Source organism: Equus przewalskii, chromosome 6, assembly GCF_037783145.1.
Source record: "Equus przewalskii isolate Varuska chromosome 6, EquPr2, whole genome shotgun sequence".
Classification (NCBI taxonomy): domain Eukaryota; kingdom Metazoa; phylum Chordata; class Mammalia; order Perissodactyla; family Equidae; genus Equus; species Equus przewalskii.
The window spans coordinates 48,690,997-48,708,510 of record NC_091836.1 but is presented as its reverse complement, the minus strand read 5'-3'; the positions used below and the strand labels follow the sequence as shown (position 1 = coordinate 48,708,510).

Below are 17,514 nucleotides of genomic sequence, written 5' to 3'. Positions count from 1 at the left end.
CTCCTGATGCCGAAGGGCCTTCACACTTCCTGTGCCTACAGAGTACAGCAAGGTCATCTCCGTAAGAGTCACAGCTCAGGAGCCTGAAGATGGAGAGTCAGGGCCCACAATGGCTGCAGTGATCACCGTGTTCCAGCCCCTCATGCTGCTGTGATCCCTTCCAGAAACGCGCCCCTCACCACGTGCCCCTTCCTCACTTTGCTTTCCCATTAAAGCTCAGTTTGGACAACAAAGGTCTGTGCGTCCTCCCCCAGCTGCCATGTCCTCTGCTGTGGTCTCTGTGGTCTGGGATCCATCACACCTGAGGCCTCGCCTGCGTGCAGACCTCATGCAGGTCAGCCCCATGGGCCATCCTCACCAAGGCCTTGATCACTGCCCTCCCTGGAATATTCACTGGTCGGGGAAGGAGACCTTACAACATTAGACCCCAGGTCTCCCAGCCACAGAGACATCACTATGGGGACCCAGGAAAGCACTGGAAGTTGGTGCAAGGGCAGGTAGGGATGTGGCTCGACCCATTTCTGCCTCTTCCCTTCAAGAAACAGTGGGCCTGGCCTCTGACAAAGGAGGGGTTACAACCTCCTGCACCTGAGCACTTCAGGAAAGGTGGAAATTCCCATCATTTCCCAGGACTTCCTTTGGCAAAGTGCCCTCTGCATTCTGGGAGCCACGTGAAGAGAGGGGGCCCCTTGACTGCGGAGGGGCTGGCTGAGATCGCCATTGCCCACAGGTGATGGAACTGGAACTCTGCAGGGTAAGTCTGTTGGGTTTCCCTAGAAACTCATTCTTAAGTAGAATCTGTGTCTTGCAGCTCTGTTTTCATCCAGTGTTTGTATCCTGGGGCCCTACCGATATGGTGTCAGGGATTTCAAAGGGAAATTGTCCTCTCACGTGATGATGAAAACTGCAATGTTTGGTGGTAAAGGATCCTTGGACCGTGAACTTTACAACAGGATCTGAGCACTTATATTTCCTCTGCTTTTGACAGAGAGGAGCTGAGGTGACTGCAGGTGTCTATTTGAACTTTATACACTGAGTTAAGACGTGGGTACATTAGTTTTATCTGACGGATGGTCTACTTCACAGACAGCAATATGCTTTTCATGTATATCAAAAGGTTTTTCCTCATTTGCTGGATGAAGCAGGAGGCAATTTTTTCTGATCTTCACTATGAAGACCACGTTGGGCTGCTGAAGGAAACATTCATGAATGTGGGGGGACCCCTAAGACTGGCCCCTCCCTAGAGTTTTTAACTCTCAAGATAATCCATACTGTGTGTCTAGCAATTCATCTCTTGTTATGTTGATGTGTTCCTAGAAAGCTGCTTGCTCCAGTCACTCCGCCTCCTGGTACATGGGCATTATCTATATTCACCTTCTCTCATGTAGGGGGCAGTGTTGCCATGTAAACTCAAATCTCTCATGGATCTAAGTAGAGGTGTTCCCTTTAAGAGTGTTTAGTATTTTTCTTCTGAAGATGAGAGTGGTCACTCAGACATCTTTACATATCAGAACAGAAACCATTCACACACATCTGTCGCTCTGTATTTTGCACAGATCAATGAAACAGAATTGAAAGCCCAGAAAAAAACCACCCATCTATGGACAGCTAATCTTTGAGAAAGGAGCTGAGGGCCTACAATGGAGAACAGAAAGCCTTTTCAACAAATGGTGCTGGGAAAACTGGACAGCCACATACAAAAGAATGAAAATTGACCATTCGTTGTCACCATTCACAAAAATAAAATCAAAATGGATCAAAGACCTAAAGCTAACACCTCAAACCATAAGGCGTCTAGAAGAAAATGTAGGGACTACACTCTTTGACATCAGTATTAAAAGGATCTTTTCAGACACCATGTCTTCTCAGAGAAGGGAAACAGCAGAAAGAATGAACAAATGGGACTTCATCAGACTAAAGAGCTTCTTCAAGGAAAAGGGAAACAGGATTGAAACAAAAAAACAACCCACTAACTGGGAAGAAGTATTTGCAAGTCATACATCCGACAAAGGCTTAATATCCCTAATCTATAAAGAACTCACACAACGCAACAACAAAAAATCAAACCACCCGATCAAAAACTGGGCTGGAGACATGAACAGACATTTCTTCAAAGCAGATATACGGATGGCCAATAGACACATGAAAAGATGCTCATCATCACTATCATGAGGGAAATGCAAATCAAACCTACACTAAGATATCACCTTACACCTGTGACAATGGCAAAAATAAACAAAAAGTGACAAATGTTGGAGAGGCTGTAGAGAAAAAGGAACCCTCATACACTGCTGGTGAGAATGCAAACTGGTGCAGCCACTATGGACAACAGTATGGAGATTTCTCAAAAAATTAAAAATAGAAATACCATATGTCCCAGCCATCCCACTACTGGGTATCTATCCAAAGAGCTTGAAGTCAGCAATTCTAAAAGTCCCATGCACCCCAGTGTTCATTGCAGCATTATTCACAATAGCCAAGACATGGAAGCAACCTAAGTGCCCATCAACAGATGATTGGATAAAGAAGATGTGTGGTGTATATATACAAGGGGATACTACTCAGCTGTAAAAAAGGATAAAATCATCCCATTCACAACAAAATGGATGGACCTTGAGGGAATTATGTTAAGTGAAATAAGCCAGATAGAGAAGGACAATCTCTGTATGACTCCACTCATAGGTGGAAGTTAAATATACAGACAAAGAGAACTGATTGGTGCTTACCAGGGGAAAGGGGATTTGGGGGGAGGGCACAAAGGGTGAAGTGGTACACCTACAACATGACTGAGAATACGTTACAACTGAAATTTAACAAGGTTGTAATAATCTTAATAAAAAGTTAAAATAAAATGTACAATATATACAATTAGGCATATCCAGGAGCTGTAAACACAAGGCCAGTAAGAAAATCACAACATACAAACTGTTATTTTTCAATGCCCCTGTAACACAGAATAATTAAAACATTATTAAAAAATTAAAACTACAAAATTATTAACTGATTTAAGGGAAAAGCACTACCTATGAATCTTATTTACCATTTATGTTCACTAGCAGAATCATCTCACCTCAATATTCATTTCTGAAGTAATTAATACAAATCCACAGTCCAATGTTGCACTTTAAGAAACAGGCTTGATAAATACGTTTACTACTTTTATAACAACTCTTCATGTTGAAAGTTTTCCACAGCCTCATTATACAAATTAATTTCCATGAAGCTTTCTCATATGACTTACATTTACATTTCTTTTTGGTGGGAGTTTCACAGGGAAGGATGTAGGCCAACTGAAGCCTTTCTCATGCTGTTTACATGCAAGAGGTTTTTATCAAGTGAGTCCTTTCATGCCTTCAAGAAGAACTGAGATAACAAAAGTCTTTCCCAAATTGTTTCTATCTACCTGGTTTCTCCTGTAGTGTGCATTTGTACATATCCTCAAAAGGTTGCATGAGCAATAAAGGCTGTCTCACTTTCTGGACATTTATGAGGCTTTCTCCCCACTGTGACTTCTTACATGGACTCGAAGAGAACTGGAAGCAGTGAAGACTTTATTGAATTTGCTACATTCATAGTGTTTCTCTCCAGTGAGTTCTTAAATGCTCTCGAGGAGAACAGGAAACACTGAATACTTTACTGCATTTTTTACATTCATAAGGTTTCTCTCCAGTGTGGGTTCTTTCATGGACTCGAAGAAAACAGGAAGAAGTGAATGCTTTACCACATTTTTTACATTCGTAGGGTTTCTCTCCTGTATGAGTTCTTCCATGTTTTGAAAGAAGACAAGAAAAAGTGAAAGCTTTACTGCATTTTTTTACATTCAAAGGGTTTCTCTCCAGTGAGTTCTTTCGTGTTTTTTAAGATTACTGGAATAAGTGAATGCCTTACTGCATTTTTTACATTCATAGGGTTTCTCTCCAGTATGAATTCTTCCATGTATTTGAAGATAACTGGAGGTAGTGAATGCTTTACTGCATTTCTTACATTCATACGGTTTCTCTCCAGTATGAATTCTTCCATGTAGTTGAAGAGACCTGGAACAAGCGAACGCCTTACTGCATGTTTTACATTCATAGGGTTTCTCTCCAGTATGAATTCTTCCATGTATTTGAAGATAACCGGAGGTAGTGAATGCTTTACTGCATTTCTTACATTCATAGGGTTTCTCACCAGTATGAATTCTTCCATGTATCTGAAGAGACCTGGAAGAAGTGAATGCTTTACTGCATTTCTTACATTCATAGGGTTTCTCTCCAGTATGAATTCTTCCATGTATTTGAAGAGAACTGGAGGTAATGAATGCTTTACTGCATTTCTTACATTCATAGGGTCTCTCTCCAGTATGAATTCTTCCATGTATTTGAAGGTAACTGGAGGAAGCAAATTCTTTACCACATTTTTCACATTTGTAGGGTTTCTCTCCAGTGTGACTTCTTGCATGTACTGAGAGACAACTGGAAGAAGTGAATGCTTTACTGCATTTTTTACATTCATAGGGTTTCTCTCCAGTGTGAGTTCTCTCATGTATTTGAAGGTAACGGGAAGAAGTGAATGCTTTACCACATTTTCCACATTTGTAGGGTTTCTCTCCAGTGTGAGTTCTTCCATGTGTTGAGAGAGAAAAGGCAGAAATGAAGGCTTTACCACATATTTTACATTTGAAGGGCTTCTCGCCAGTGTGAATTCTTTCATGGATTCGAAGATAACTGGAGGAAGTGAATGCTTTACTGCATTGTTTACATTTGTAGGGTTTCTCTCCTGTATGACTTCTTTCATGTATTTGAAGATATCTGGAAAAAGTAAATGCTTTACTGCACTTTTTACATTCATAGGGTTTCTCTCCAGTGTGAGTTCTCTCATGTATTTGAAGATAATGGGAAGAAGTGAATGCTTTACCACATTTTCCACATTTGTAGGGTTTCCCTCCAGTGTGAGTTCTTCCATGTGTTGAGAGAGAAAAGGCAGAAATGAAGGCTTTACCACATATTTTACACTTAAAGGGCTTCTCGCCAGTGTGAATTCTTTCATGGATTCGAAGATAACTGGAGGAAGCGAATGCTTTACCGCAGTGTTTACATTCGTAGGGCTTCTCTCCTGTATGAGTTCTTTCATGTCTTGAAAGAGTACCGAAAGAAGTGAATGCTTTACTGCATTTTTTACATAGAAAGGGCTTCTCTCCAGTGTGAATTCTTTCATGGATTCGAAGAGAACTGGAAGAAGTGAATGCTTTACTGCATTTTTCACATTCATAGGGTTTCTCTCCAGTGTGAGTTCTTTCATGTTTTTGAAGATATCTGGAAAAAGTGAATGCTTTACTGCATTGTTTACATTCATAGGGTTTCTCTCCAATATGAATTCTTTGATGTCTTTGAAGAGAACCAGAAGAAGTGAATACTTTACTGCATTGTTCACTTTCATAGGGTTTCTCTCCAGTGTGAGTTCTTTCATGTGTTTGAAGTAAAGTGAGATAAGTGAAGGCTTTCCCACATTCCTTACATTTATATGGCTTCTCTCCATGTTTTTGATACTCATATGTTTTATGTTCAGTGTGACATCTAATGTGCATTTTCAGCAATGAATGACGTGTGAAAGCTCTTCCACATGCACTGCATCCCCATGGTTTAGCTCCTGTAGTTTTCTTGTTCAGACTGAGATTTGGAAGAAGGCTGACGTTTTCTCCACACTGACTATCCTCTTCACTGTCACAGAGTCTCCCTACCATATGCTTTCTGTACAAATGAGAAGCACACTGTTAGTGATTTCTCTATCAATGATTTTATATTTCTTATGTTTATTATGATTTATAGGAAATGTTTGTTTTCTTCCTTCTGTGAATTCTCTGAAATAAATATACTGAATTTTCCGCTATTATCCAAACAGCAATATTCATAGCTCCGATTCATTACTACTATTAATAAGTAAAATATATTGCAAAACGTGAATCACTACATCACATTTCAGAAAGCGTACTTGACGGAAATCTTTGAAGAATACCTAAATGTGAAGCAAGGGCTATTTCTTTTGTTTGCTCTTTTTAAAACAACTGTCTTGACATGCAAGGATTCTTACATGAGACAGAGCTTTCTACTGTGTCACTCACCGGAGTTTTCTCCCCAGGTCTTTGTACTGATCTTCAATATCATGACCTTCCCATGTTATTCCTGAAATGCAGACAAAGAACGTTTATTCCAATTATTAGAAACTATAGAAGAATATTTAGATTTTAAGTATGTGATAATCGATGACCATTTCTACTTTACTAACAACCTCACCATTCCACATTCTACACTTTAGAACCCTGTTGTTTCTTTTCTTTTTGAGGAAGATTAGCCCTGAGCTAACTTCTGCTGCCAATCCTCCTCTGTTTGCTGAGGAAGACTGGCCCTCAGCTAACACCTGTGCCCATCTTCCTCTACTTTATACGTAGGACGCCTGCCAAAGCATGGCTTGACAAGCGGTGCCATGTCCACACCCGGGATCTGAACCAGTGAACCCTGGGCCGCCGGAGTGGAATGTGTGAATGTAACCGCCATGCCACCAGGCCAGCCCCTTGGAACACTGTTGATGGTCAAGCAGCACTTGCTCTCTCATTAATGCAGTGACAGAATGTCCTCATTCTTACCTACTGAGGCCAGGTGCCTGGAGGTTTCCCACATCACATCTCTGTGGAGTCTCTTCTGTGAAGGATCCAGTAAAGCCCACTCCTCTGGGGTGAAGTTCACAGCCACGTCCTCAATGGTCACTGAGTCCTAAAAGACCACAAATGTGTGTAGATTACAATATGTGAGCCTGACAGCACTGTGGATCTGTACTCCAATTCTAGGAAGGTTACATGGGATTCTATAATCTCCAAACATTTATTCTATGTTGTGATCATCACAAACTCGCTGTCTTCTGTACACAATCTCATCAATTTAACAATATTATGAACACGTGGAAATATTTACACAGTTTTACTGTGATGACATTACATCCGATTTCTCTCTAATAACAAGTTCCAGAAAAGGTTGGGAAATGACAGAAATGCTATACAAATGAAGCAAATATCATTTGTGGACCAACGATTCTTCGTAAGAAAACTTGTTTCATCTTCTTCCATACTACCCACCGGTTACAGCACTCCATGAGGCAGAGGGTGAAATCTAAGGGATGTGTCAGGGCATAGAAACACAGTGAATAACTGGAAGCTTTTTGGTCTGGTCCCGTCACCAAACTAAGAGTCCAGGAGGCCTGTGAAATGACACTTTGACCAAGCCCAGCTGCCCACACTGTCCTAAAGTACTCCAGGCCATTACAGGTAAGCAAATGCAGCTGGCTGAATAGAAATCCTCTTGTGGTAAAACGTTGCTTTAACTTGTGTAGTATCTATCATAGACTCGGTTCTACCTTTCTCACTCTGTATGATTTGATGGGGCTGAAATTATGATGAACTGAGAGCTCAACCACAAGGAAGACGCCATGAAAACTTAGACCACAAGATCCCTACACTCACTGGCCTCAAAGCTACTTGTCAGCATTTTTAGAACACACTCTGACATAATAATGTGCCATAAGAGCTCTTTCTAGTCAAATGTCAACGGAGTACCCTGAGCTTTGCTCCCCTTGAAGGGTAGGTTAAGAGCTGCAGATTGGGGCTGGCCCCGTGGCTGAGTTGTTAAGTTCAAGCACTCCACTTTGGATATGGCACTGCTCATTAAGTGATGCTGAGGCAGCGGCCCACATAGCACAACCAGAGGCACTCACAAGTACAATATACAACTATGTACTGGGGGGTTGGGGTAAAAAAGCAGGGAAAAAAAAAAAGAAGAAGATCGGCAACGGTTGTTAGCTCAGGTGGAAACCTTTAAAGAACACAAAAAATAGAGAGCTGCAGATTGCAAGGGAGCTCCTTGAAGTCCACAATGCTTTGATGTTAAATGTGCCCATGATTATAAATTTGACATTGGTTTGCTCCAAAAGAACATAAAATTTCCTTTCTCCAACTTCAAGAGGAACTGTTTCCTGACCACCCACTCTGGATGATGCCCTGCCGCCTTCTGATCCTGCGCCTAAGGAGCTTAGAAGCTGTCATTCTTGATCTCACAAGAAGAAAATGAACAAACTTGAGATGTACAACCCTTCTTAGATCCAGGAGAGCCTTGAGGTCCCAGGACAAACCAGAGTCTCCAAACTTGGGAAAGACAAAAAGAAAGATGGCATTTTGGAATCTGCCCCACATGTTCTATTCTTAATAAGGCCTGTACTAAAAAAAAGAAATCTATTCCCCCAGAGTCTAATGCAAGGGCAAAAATCACAAGAAACAGAGAACCCAATTTCCATGAAGCCTAGGACAGCCTCTACAAGAGAAGGTTTAAAATCCACATAATGGGAAAACCTGAAGGAAAAGAAAAGCAGAGCGAGACAGAGGAAAACGTGAAATAGTAATGACCAAAATACCGTAAAATTAATGACAGCCAGAACACTGTCCGTCCAGAAAGCTCAGGGAAAACTACAATAAAGTACAAAGTGCACACCCAAGGGTATCACCGTGAAACTAGAGACACATCACAGACAGAGAATGTACTGAAAAATCCCAGAGAAGAAACACACCTTCGACAGAAAGAAACAAAGATTTGAGTTAAATCGGACTTCTTCTCAAAAACCATGCAACAACAGAGGAGACTTAAAGATTTAAAGTGTTGAAAATAAAACCCACTTTCCCAGAATTCAGTCAAGCAAAATTATCCTTCAGTACAAGGACTTTCTAAGACAAAATTGGAGGAAATTCGTCCCGAGTACACATACTTTGAAGGAAACTGTTCAAAAGTTTACAGGAAAGAATGTAAATGATAAAGGTAGGGCATTAGAAGAAGAAAAAATGAGGGGAAGTATCTTTTATGTTTCCTATAATTAATACAACAGATGACACTTTGTTTAAACTAATGTGAGGAAGAATGTATTTGGTAATGAGAAGCTTCCGGCAAGAGAAATAAATGACAGCAATGTGAGAAGACACAGGAAAAGGAAAATTGGGGACAGTGTGTAAGAGGTACTTGCACACAGTGAAGTGGCACAGTGTCACTTGGCAGAGGGGTGGCTTAGTTGTAAATGTATGCTGAAAATTTAAGGGGAACCACTAAAATGTGTGTAACAGATATGCTAAGAGAGGGGGAAAAAAGAATTACAGTAAATGCTCAATTTTAGCCAGAGAAGGTGGCAAAAAGACAAAAACAAAGGTAAAAATGGAGAAAGTAAAAATTTGCGTAAATATTAATCCAACTGAATCAATAAAAACTTGAATCATCAACGGTCTCATTACACCTGAAAGACACAGTAATAGATTTCAAAAAATACCATTATAGGGGCAGCCCTGAGGCTAAGTGGTTAAGTTCGTGCACTCTGCTTCAGTGGTCCAGGGCTCGGATCCTGGGCGCGGACATGGCACCACTCATCAGGCCATGTTGAGGCAGCATCTCACATGCCCCAACTAGAAGATATAACTATATACTGTGGGGATTTGGGGAGAAAAAGCAGAAAAAGACTGGCAAGAGTTGTTAGCTCAGGTGGCAATCTAGAAAGGGAAAAAAGAAAATGACTGGCAACAGATGTTACCTGAGGCGCCAATCTTTAACAAAAAACCAGACCATTATATGTTGTCTACAAGAAACCCACTCTAACTATAAAGTCAGAGACAGATGAAGGGTAAAGGGATGGGGAAAAACAGACCATGCCAGCACGAATCCAAAGGAAGCTGCCAGAGGAATAGGCATCATAGACAATGCAGATTTCAAACTGAGGAAGATGCAGAGATAGAAGGGCAGCAGGTACGGATAAAGGGGCCTATTCTCTGAGAAGGCACAGCAACGCTGCATGTGTACCTGCCTAACAACAGAGGGGCAACACACCTCAGGGAGGAACTGATGAAATGCAGGAGAGATATACAGATCCAGTACCACAGCTGTAGAAGTCAACACCCCCTCATCGGGAATTAGACATTTCAGTAGGCAGGAAGTGAGGAAGGACAGAGGTGCAATGAACAGCACTGCGAAACTGCTGGGTTTCACTGTAATCTGTGGAATACTCACAGAACAGCAGAATATACATTCTTCTCAGGTTCACATGGAACATTCACCAAAACAAACCACATTCTGGGACATAAAGCACACCTTAACAAATCTGAAAGAACAGAAATCATGCAAAATATTCTCTCACACCACATAGGCATTCCTCTAGAAGTCAATACCAGCAATAGTCGGAAAACCCCCTCATATGTGGAGATCCAAAAATACACTTCTAAACTACAGAGAATCAAACTACAAGTCTCAAGAAAAATGAAAAATTATTTTGAACTAAAAGAATGAAAACACAACATAGCAAAGGTTCCTGGATGTAGCGAAAGGAGTATATAGGGGGAAATTCATGCCATCAAAGAAATACACTGGAAAAATCAAAGCTCTCTAGTCACTAATGCAAGCATGTACCTTAGCAAAGAATAAAAAGAACAAATTAAATCCAAAGCAAAAATAATAAAAATCAGAAAGGAAATGAATGTCATTGTGGGAAATCAATGGACAAAATGAAAAGAAAAAAGCTGCTTGTCCAAAACGAATATAAACTAAGAATTGAGAAAATGCAACATCCATTTATGATAAACTAGTAATAGAGGGGAACTTCCACTTCTTGAGAAAGAACATCTTCACAAATCCTGTAGCTGAATTCATGGTGTTTGTTCCAAATGATATGATTGTCTCTACGCAACAACTGGAAGAATTCACAATGACAGAAATGACTCCTGGGATTAATGAGAGAGTACAGCAAGCTTGCAGGATATGTGAGTCGACTGCTTTCCTTCTAGACTCACATGAATAGAGTCAACTGATTTTTGACAAAGAAGGAAAGGAGATTCAAATGACAAAGAAGGTATTTTAAAAAACAGTGGTAGAAATAATGGATACCCACGTGCAAATACACACACACAAAACAAATGTAGTCATAGGCCTGACACTTTTCAGGAAAATTAAGTCAAAACACATCACACATCTGAATGTAAAATGCCAAAGGAATAAACTCCTACAAGAGAACACAGAAGAAAATCTGGATGACCTTGTGTATGTTGATGAATTTTCACATAGAAAACCAAAGGCAAGGTCCACAAAAGACAACACCAGAAATTTCACTTAATTAAAAGGAAAGACTCCTCCTCTGAGAAAGATGGGGTAAAGGGAAGATCAACACAATTCAGAGTAAGAGAAAATGTCTGTAAAACACCGTTGGATAAATGACGGGTATGTGAAACATGCAAAGAATTCTTAAACTTTGATAGAGTAAAAAAATGCAATTAAAAATGGGCAAAAGATCTGCAGACAGCTCACTGAAGAAGAGATCTAGATGGGAAATAAGCAAAATGAAACATAATCCTCATCAAATGTCATTAGGAAATTGCAAAGAAAACAATGGGGATCACTAAACACTTATTAAATTGGTAAAAGTCAAAATATTCAGAACAGCAAATATCGGTGAAGATGGAAAGCCACAGGGAATCCTCGTTCATCCCAGGGGGAAACGGGAATGGGAACACCCACACTGAAGACAGGAATCTTCTTTCAGAATAAAATACACTGTCACTACATAGAGTAAGAGCCAGCAATCACGGTCGGTGGTATTTTCCCAAATGAGCTGAAACCTTATGTTCGCACAAAACCTACATAAGAATGTTTAGAAGCACTTTATTCATAATTGGGAAGAGTTAGAATTTTCAACAAGATGTCCTTCAAGTATCGAACAGTCAATCAGTGGTGCATCCAAACAATGAAACACCGTCCAATGATAAAAAGAAGTGAGGTATCCAGCCATGAAAACACATGGAGGGACCTTAAAACTTATTCCTAAGTGAAGAAGCCAATGTGACAAAGGGTCTGTGGTGTATGATTCCAAGCAGATGACATTCTGGAAACGAGAAAACTAAGACACACTAGAAACATCTTTACTTGCGAAGGGTTTGGAGGTTGCAGGGAGGGATAAGTCAACAGGTGAAGCACAGATGAGTTTCAGGGAAGCGAAACTACACTCCATGATACAGAAATGATGGGGACACGTCATTACACATTTCTCAAAAGCCACACAGTGTGTAACACACAGGGTCAACGCTAATGTGCACCGTGCACTGTAATGCGTCCATATGGGCTTGGAAATTGTAAAAAGTGTGCCACAGTGATAGCAAATGTGAAAGAGTGCAAACTGTGTGGATGCAGAGAGAAGGGTTATGTGGGAACTGAAAATCCTAATCAATTTTTATGTAAACTTAAAACCGTTGTCTTTTGAAAAAATGAAGACGACAGATGCATTACAATTCAGCCCTTTTTTACTGAAACAAGACAGCTCTCATTCAACTGACTTCAAGATATTCTTTTTGCAAGATGGGCCCTGAGCTAACATCTGTTGCCAATCTGTTTTTCTTCTTCTTCTTCTCCCAAAAGCCCCCAATACATGGTTGTATATTCTAGTCACAGGTCCTTCTAGTTGTGCCATGACTTCAACTGATCTCAGGAAGCCAGTCTGTGCTCTAGGAGCCTGAGATCCACAGGGGAGGGGAAACTTCCATCGAATGCCTTGTTGGGGAGCACAGCACTGGATCCTCTGAAAAGTGCCATGGTCACTATCAGGAGTGGCAGAACCCCAAGGTGGATGACGAGTGTCCTGCTATTGTAGACCTATTAGTGTACATACAAGTGTGACTCTGACTTCTATTTTGAGGATCTCTGAGTCAAGAGATTTCCAGAGTTCTTTTCCCACAAAGGGGCAAGACAACTGGTTGCTTTATAGAGTTCAAGTGCCTGGGCTTAAGTTGGGTTGAAACAATCCCTTTGCTCTGACAAAGTCAGACTGTGGTGTTGTCACTATAACCCAGAGGGTCAGGGTCTTTGTTGCAATAGACCCTCTGTTGCAGCAGAAGAGTGACTTAGGGGCCCTGGGGAGCCCTCTGGAATCTTGCTTCCTACATGCTGCACTTTCCTGTCCCTTCTTTCTCTCTGAAATAATTGCTCTTGAAGGAGTGACCATCTGATGGGCTCAGCTAAATGACAGGGTACAATCTGCCTCATAACCGCAGACTCCCCCTAATGTCAAGGCGACTCCAGCCTCAGTCTCCCCTTCACTTTCAACACACAAACACATGCCACCCAAGACAGTGACAGAAGATCACATTAAGGAGGGCCTGATTCCCAGACTCCTGCTCTCAGAGGACAGGAATTTCCAAAACTGCCAACTCAGAGTCCTCCACAGTTAGAACCCAGGCTTGGTGGGGTCAACAGTGCAGCACAGGGCAGCACAGCGCCCAGGAGGAGCTGCCCAGCAAGCAGCAGCCCACAGTGCAGGAGCCTCCAGGCTTTCTCATCAGCCTGTCCAGGGAAGGAGGCCCAGGGGAAAGAGAGGGTGAGGCTTAAGTGTTCAGTCATCAAACATCATCAGTACCAAACCCTCCCATTCATTACAAGAACAAACTTGGGGGAAAAAAATAGGCATTCGCACTGGCTTGTTTTTATATAAAGAAACACTAGCAGGATGGTGAAGCAGTGAGCAAAACTGGTCATGTAGGGAGGCTGGAGTCAGAGCAGAGGAGTGGGGCAGGATCACAGGCAGGGAGTCTCCTTCAGTCAGTTTCCTCTCTTACGAATTTTTTAAACCTTCCCACGCACTACTTATTTCAAATAAGGGGAGACACGGGCTGGCCCAGTGATACAGTGGTTAAGGGCACATGCTCTGCTTCAGAGGCCTGGGCTTCACCAGTTTGGATCCTGGTCATTGACCTACGCACCTCTTACAAAGCCAGGCTGAGGCAGGCGTCCCACATATAAAATAGAGGAATATGGGCATAGATCCTAGCTCAGGGTGCATCTTCCTCAAAAACATAGAATAAGGAGAGATTTATATATGCCATATTTTCCTATGTTTGATCACAATTTTTAAATAACTTTTAGCTTTAACATTTCGACATAGGAAACCATTCCAAGATTTAATCCTTTAAACACTAATGGACATAAAACTGTAAAACATAAAAAATTTACCAAGCTCTTTCTAACAAAAAAGACAAGGGGCATTTTCTTTTGTGCCTCCACTAGATTTACCCAGGAATAAGACTGACCTAAACATGGAAAATGTACCTGAGAACTGACATACACCCATCGCACATCTTGAGGTTCTCTTGTCTAAATGGGAAAACATTGTTTGTTTCCACAAATTTTTGCCTCAGTCACATCATATCTCTGAAATTACATTTTCAAACCCCAAGTGGAAATGGGAACTAGAATCAGAGGACTGCAATCTTCAACTGATAAAGGAACCCGAGGACAGAAACAGGAATATTCCAATCAGCTCATGGAAGCAGCCTGCTGGCCTGCAGTTCAGAAGGAAACCCACACTCAGAAAGGGACCATATTCCCAGACGTGAGGTGTACACTCTCCCAGTGGAGACAGATCCCCTGGAGAGGGTCAGTCCCTGGAGAAGGGGGGTGGGGACCCCTGAGCAGCCAAAGGAATGGACTCTGGGAGCCCCACACACTCTGCCTCTCCTGTAAGCATGGAGGCACTGCCTCCCTCAGGCTCGCACTCTCACAAGTGAGGAAACCTCATCTGTATTCAGTTTAAGCTTCTGACCCACATGAACTCCAAATTCATGAACCCTTTGTCCACAGGATGGAACACCTGATCTTCACAGACTTTCTCACAATGCACAGATTACACTCTCAGTGCACCTACAGTGTGGGTACAAAAAACAAACAATGTCTAAAATGTCCAGACACAACCACAACCTCAGAAAGGGCATCACTCCCCACCCCATGAGCATGTGCACCCCCAGCTTTCCAGGGCTCTGCAGCTCCTCTCAGGATAAAGGCTCCTACCACGGGGGTGTGAGCAGTAGGACACCTTCAGGGGAGGCCCCCCAGTAAGGACAACTGGGCCTTCAAGGCCTTTCCTCTGCAGGCCCAAGGGGGCCTTAGCTTGTGTCTTGGACTGGGGGCCTCTGCTCCCCACTGGAGATGCTCTGGAACGGAACATCATCATTATTTTAAATCACACAAACCCAGTGCTGGAACAATCCAGCAAAATCACTTAAACCCAGTCCTTCCACAGAAAATAAGGGAAAAAATTATATGGCATTTCTACCACTTCAACTAGAAAAGCACAAATGTCTATTCCTTTAAGAAAAAATGTGAGTTGCTACTGTTACTGACCGAGGGCTCGCCACCTGATGCACAGAGAAGCTGAGACCATGGCACACCAGGCTTTGAAAGAAGAAACAGTTGACTGTGCCATCGACTGGCCAGGAGACAGGAGGACAGGCTGTCAACTCTGTCTCCCTCATCCAAAGCGAGGGCTGAGGCTTAAGGGAGCAGGGAGGGCCGGCTGGGATGCAAAGCAGGGTGAGGTCAGACTGGCAGATCAAAACTTTCTCTTCTGCACAGGCTCCTGGCTGGCGGCAGCCTGTGACAAAGACCTTTAACATCCTGCTGTTAAGATGGGGTTACTGGTGGGAGGTTAGCAGGAAAAGCACGGTGAACAAGGGGCAAGTTGTCATGCAGATTTAACTCATTGCCTTCTCCACTGGTAAGAGTTTCTAGAGATCTAGAGTCATCCTGCCCTTCCTGGCACACAGAGGGAGGCAAGCTTACAAAGGGACGTTTCTCTTAGAATGTAAATTTCCCTTACAAAAGGGTAACTTCTACTAGGTTTTCAGAGCTTTCCCTGTGTCTGCTGCTCTTTAATAATCATCAGCTCAGAATAGCCCTTATGCCAAAGACGCATGAATCGGGATGACAATTCTGTTTTTGGTCCTGTGGTGACATTATTTCCATGACAAGAAATCACACTTGAACACTTGTGGTTTGCAGGTCTCAGCCAGGGAATCTCCTTTGGAAGCATCCAAAAGTAAGGAACACACCTCAGAAACTAACGACAGACACTCAAGGGAAGAGACAGTGAACCAGGTATTCTTAACAAATGGAACGCAACAAAGGAGTATTACATTTTTTTCTGAAATTCAGCTCCTTGTTGCCTGTCTGGAACTACTTTATAGTGTCTTCCAATCTCTACAGATTAAATATATTTACCCTTCTTCCAAAACGGACACTTAAATAAGTGAATAATTGGGGCTGGCCCCGTGGCCCAGCAGTTAAGTTCGAGTGCTCCGCTGCAGGCGGCCCAGTGTTTCGTTGGTTCGAATCCTGGGTGCGGACATGGCACTGCTCATCAAGCCATGCTGAAGCAGCGTCCCACATGCCACAACTAGAAGGACCCACAACGAAGAATATACAGCTGTGTACCGGGGGGCTTTGGGGAGAGAAAGGAAAAAAATAAAATCTTAAAAAAAAAAAAAAAAAACCAATAAAACTGAACCACTTTCTAAAAAAAAGAAATAAGGGAATAATTTTTTCTCGTTCACAAACCTGGGGGTGTGTGGCAATGCCAATGGCACAGATCACCCATGACATTTCTCCAAGGGGAACCCCCACCCAAAGGACTTGCCATGGGATGTCTGGGCCCAGATGATCCGGGGAGAGGCACCAGGATTTCCTACAGTGTAGTTCCCAGTGCTTATTCTCTGCTTTCCTCTCATGTAAAATATCCACAGACAAATATAATCTTGAAAGTAGAGCCATCCAGGGCTCTAGGGCATAATGATAAGAATTTAAAGTATTGAGTCTGTTTGAAATGCGCCATGGAGGACAAAGTGTTCATGAGGATCCTGTGAATGAAAGAGGGGAAGTGGCTTTGGGAGGCCGGGGAGGCATCTGAAAATTTACGGATTTACTGTCAGCCCCAGGCAGAGCAGCCTGTGGGGAAAGGACTGTGGATTGAGACGCTGCTCCCCAAACATTTGGAAAACTCAGGAGACAACGGGGCCCCTCTGAGGAGAAAGGAGGCCCTGGGGACCACAGACCGCAGCCCCTCCCCGCACGGACCCGGAGACCGAGGCCCGACTGTCCTGCGGACCCTCCCGCGGGCCCCGCACCGTCTGGGACACGCGGGGCTGCGGCCGCACAGCGGCCCAGAGACGCTCCGGCCCAAGTCGCCGCGCGCAGGGACCACAGGACGCCCGGGGCCTGGCTCCCGGCCCCGCCCCCACGCTGCGGCCCGAGGGGCCTGAGGGCCGAGCGGCGCCAACGCGGACTCGGGGCCGCAGACCCCGGAGGGGACCGCGGGAGGCCGGGCCCGCCCCGCCGCTTCCCACCAGCCCCTCCTCCCGGTCCTCACCCCGGGGCCGCACACTCACCATTTCTAGGGCTCCTGGGTCCCCCGAGTCCTTCCTAGGACCCACAGGACAGGCGCAGGTAAAAGCCTGAGAGAAGCTGCGGCAGAGCCACCCGAGAGCAGCGAAACAGGCAACACGCGATTCTGAGCCCGGAACCAACCAGACGTCCACGCAGCTGCGCCGCGTAGCCCCACCCACAGCCCCAGCGCTGCCCCTGATTGAACAGTTCCCGAGGACACGCCCCTCCCGAGGAGGCTGGGCTCAAGGGACACACCTTCCCCAGCTGG

General features: G+C 43.5%; 1 protein-coding gene across 10 annotated transcripts in view; it reads right to left on the bottom strand.

The window, feature by feature from the left end:
- Nucleotides 1–2,804: 2,804 nt before the first annotated feature.
- Nucleotides 2,805–17,514, bottom strand: part of LOC103544955 (zinc finger protein 709-like) — a 381,325-nt gene continuing 366,615 nt past the window's right edge. For 5 of the 10 annotated variants that reach the window (XM_070625398.1, XM_070625385.1, XM_070625388.1 and 2 more), the window contains 3 exons: nucleotides 6,623–6,749; nucleotides 6,101–6,161; nucleotides 2,805–5,729 (listed from right to left, as the gene is read on the bottom strand). In XM_070625398.1, coding sequence (XP_070481499.1) covers nucleotides 3,821–5,729; nucleotides 6,101–6,161; nucleotides 6,623–6,749 — 2,097 coding nt within the window. In that variant the 3' untranslated portion in view covers nucleotides 2,805–3,820. Of the gene's footprint in view, nucleotides 5,730–6,100; nucleotides 6,162–6,622; nucleotides 6,750–17,248; nucleotides 17,359–17,514 lie in introns of those variants that run through there. The other 5 variants (XM_070625390.1, XM_070625389.1, XM_070625386.1 and 2 more) reach the window with 2 other exon arrangements.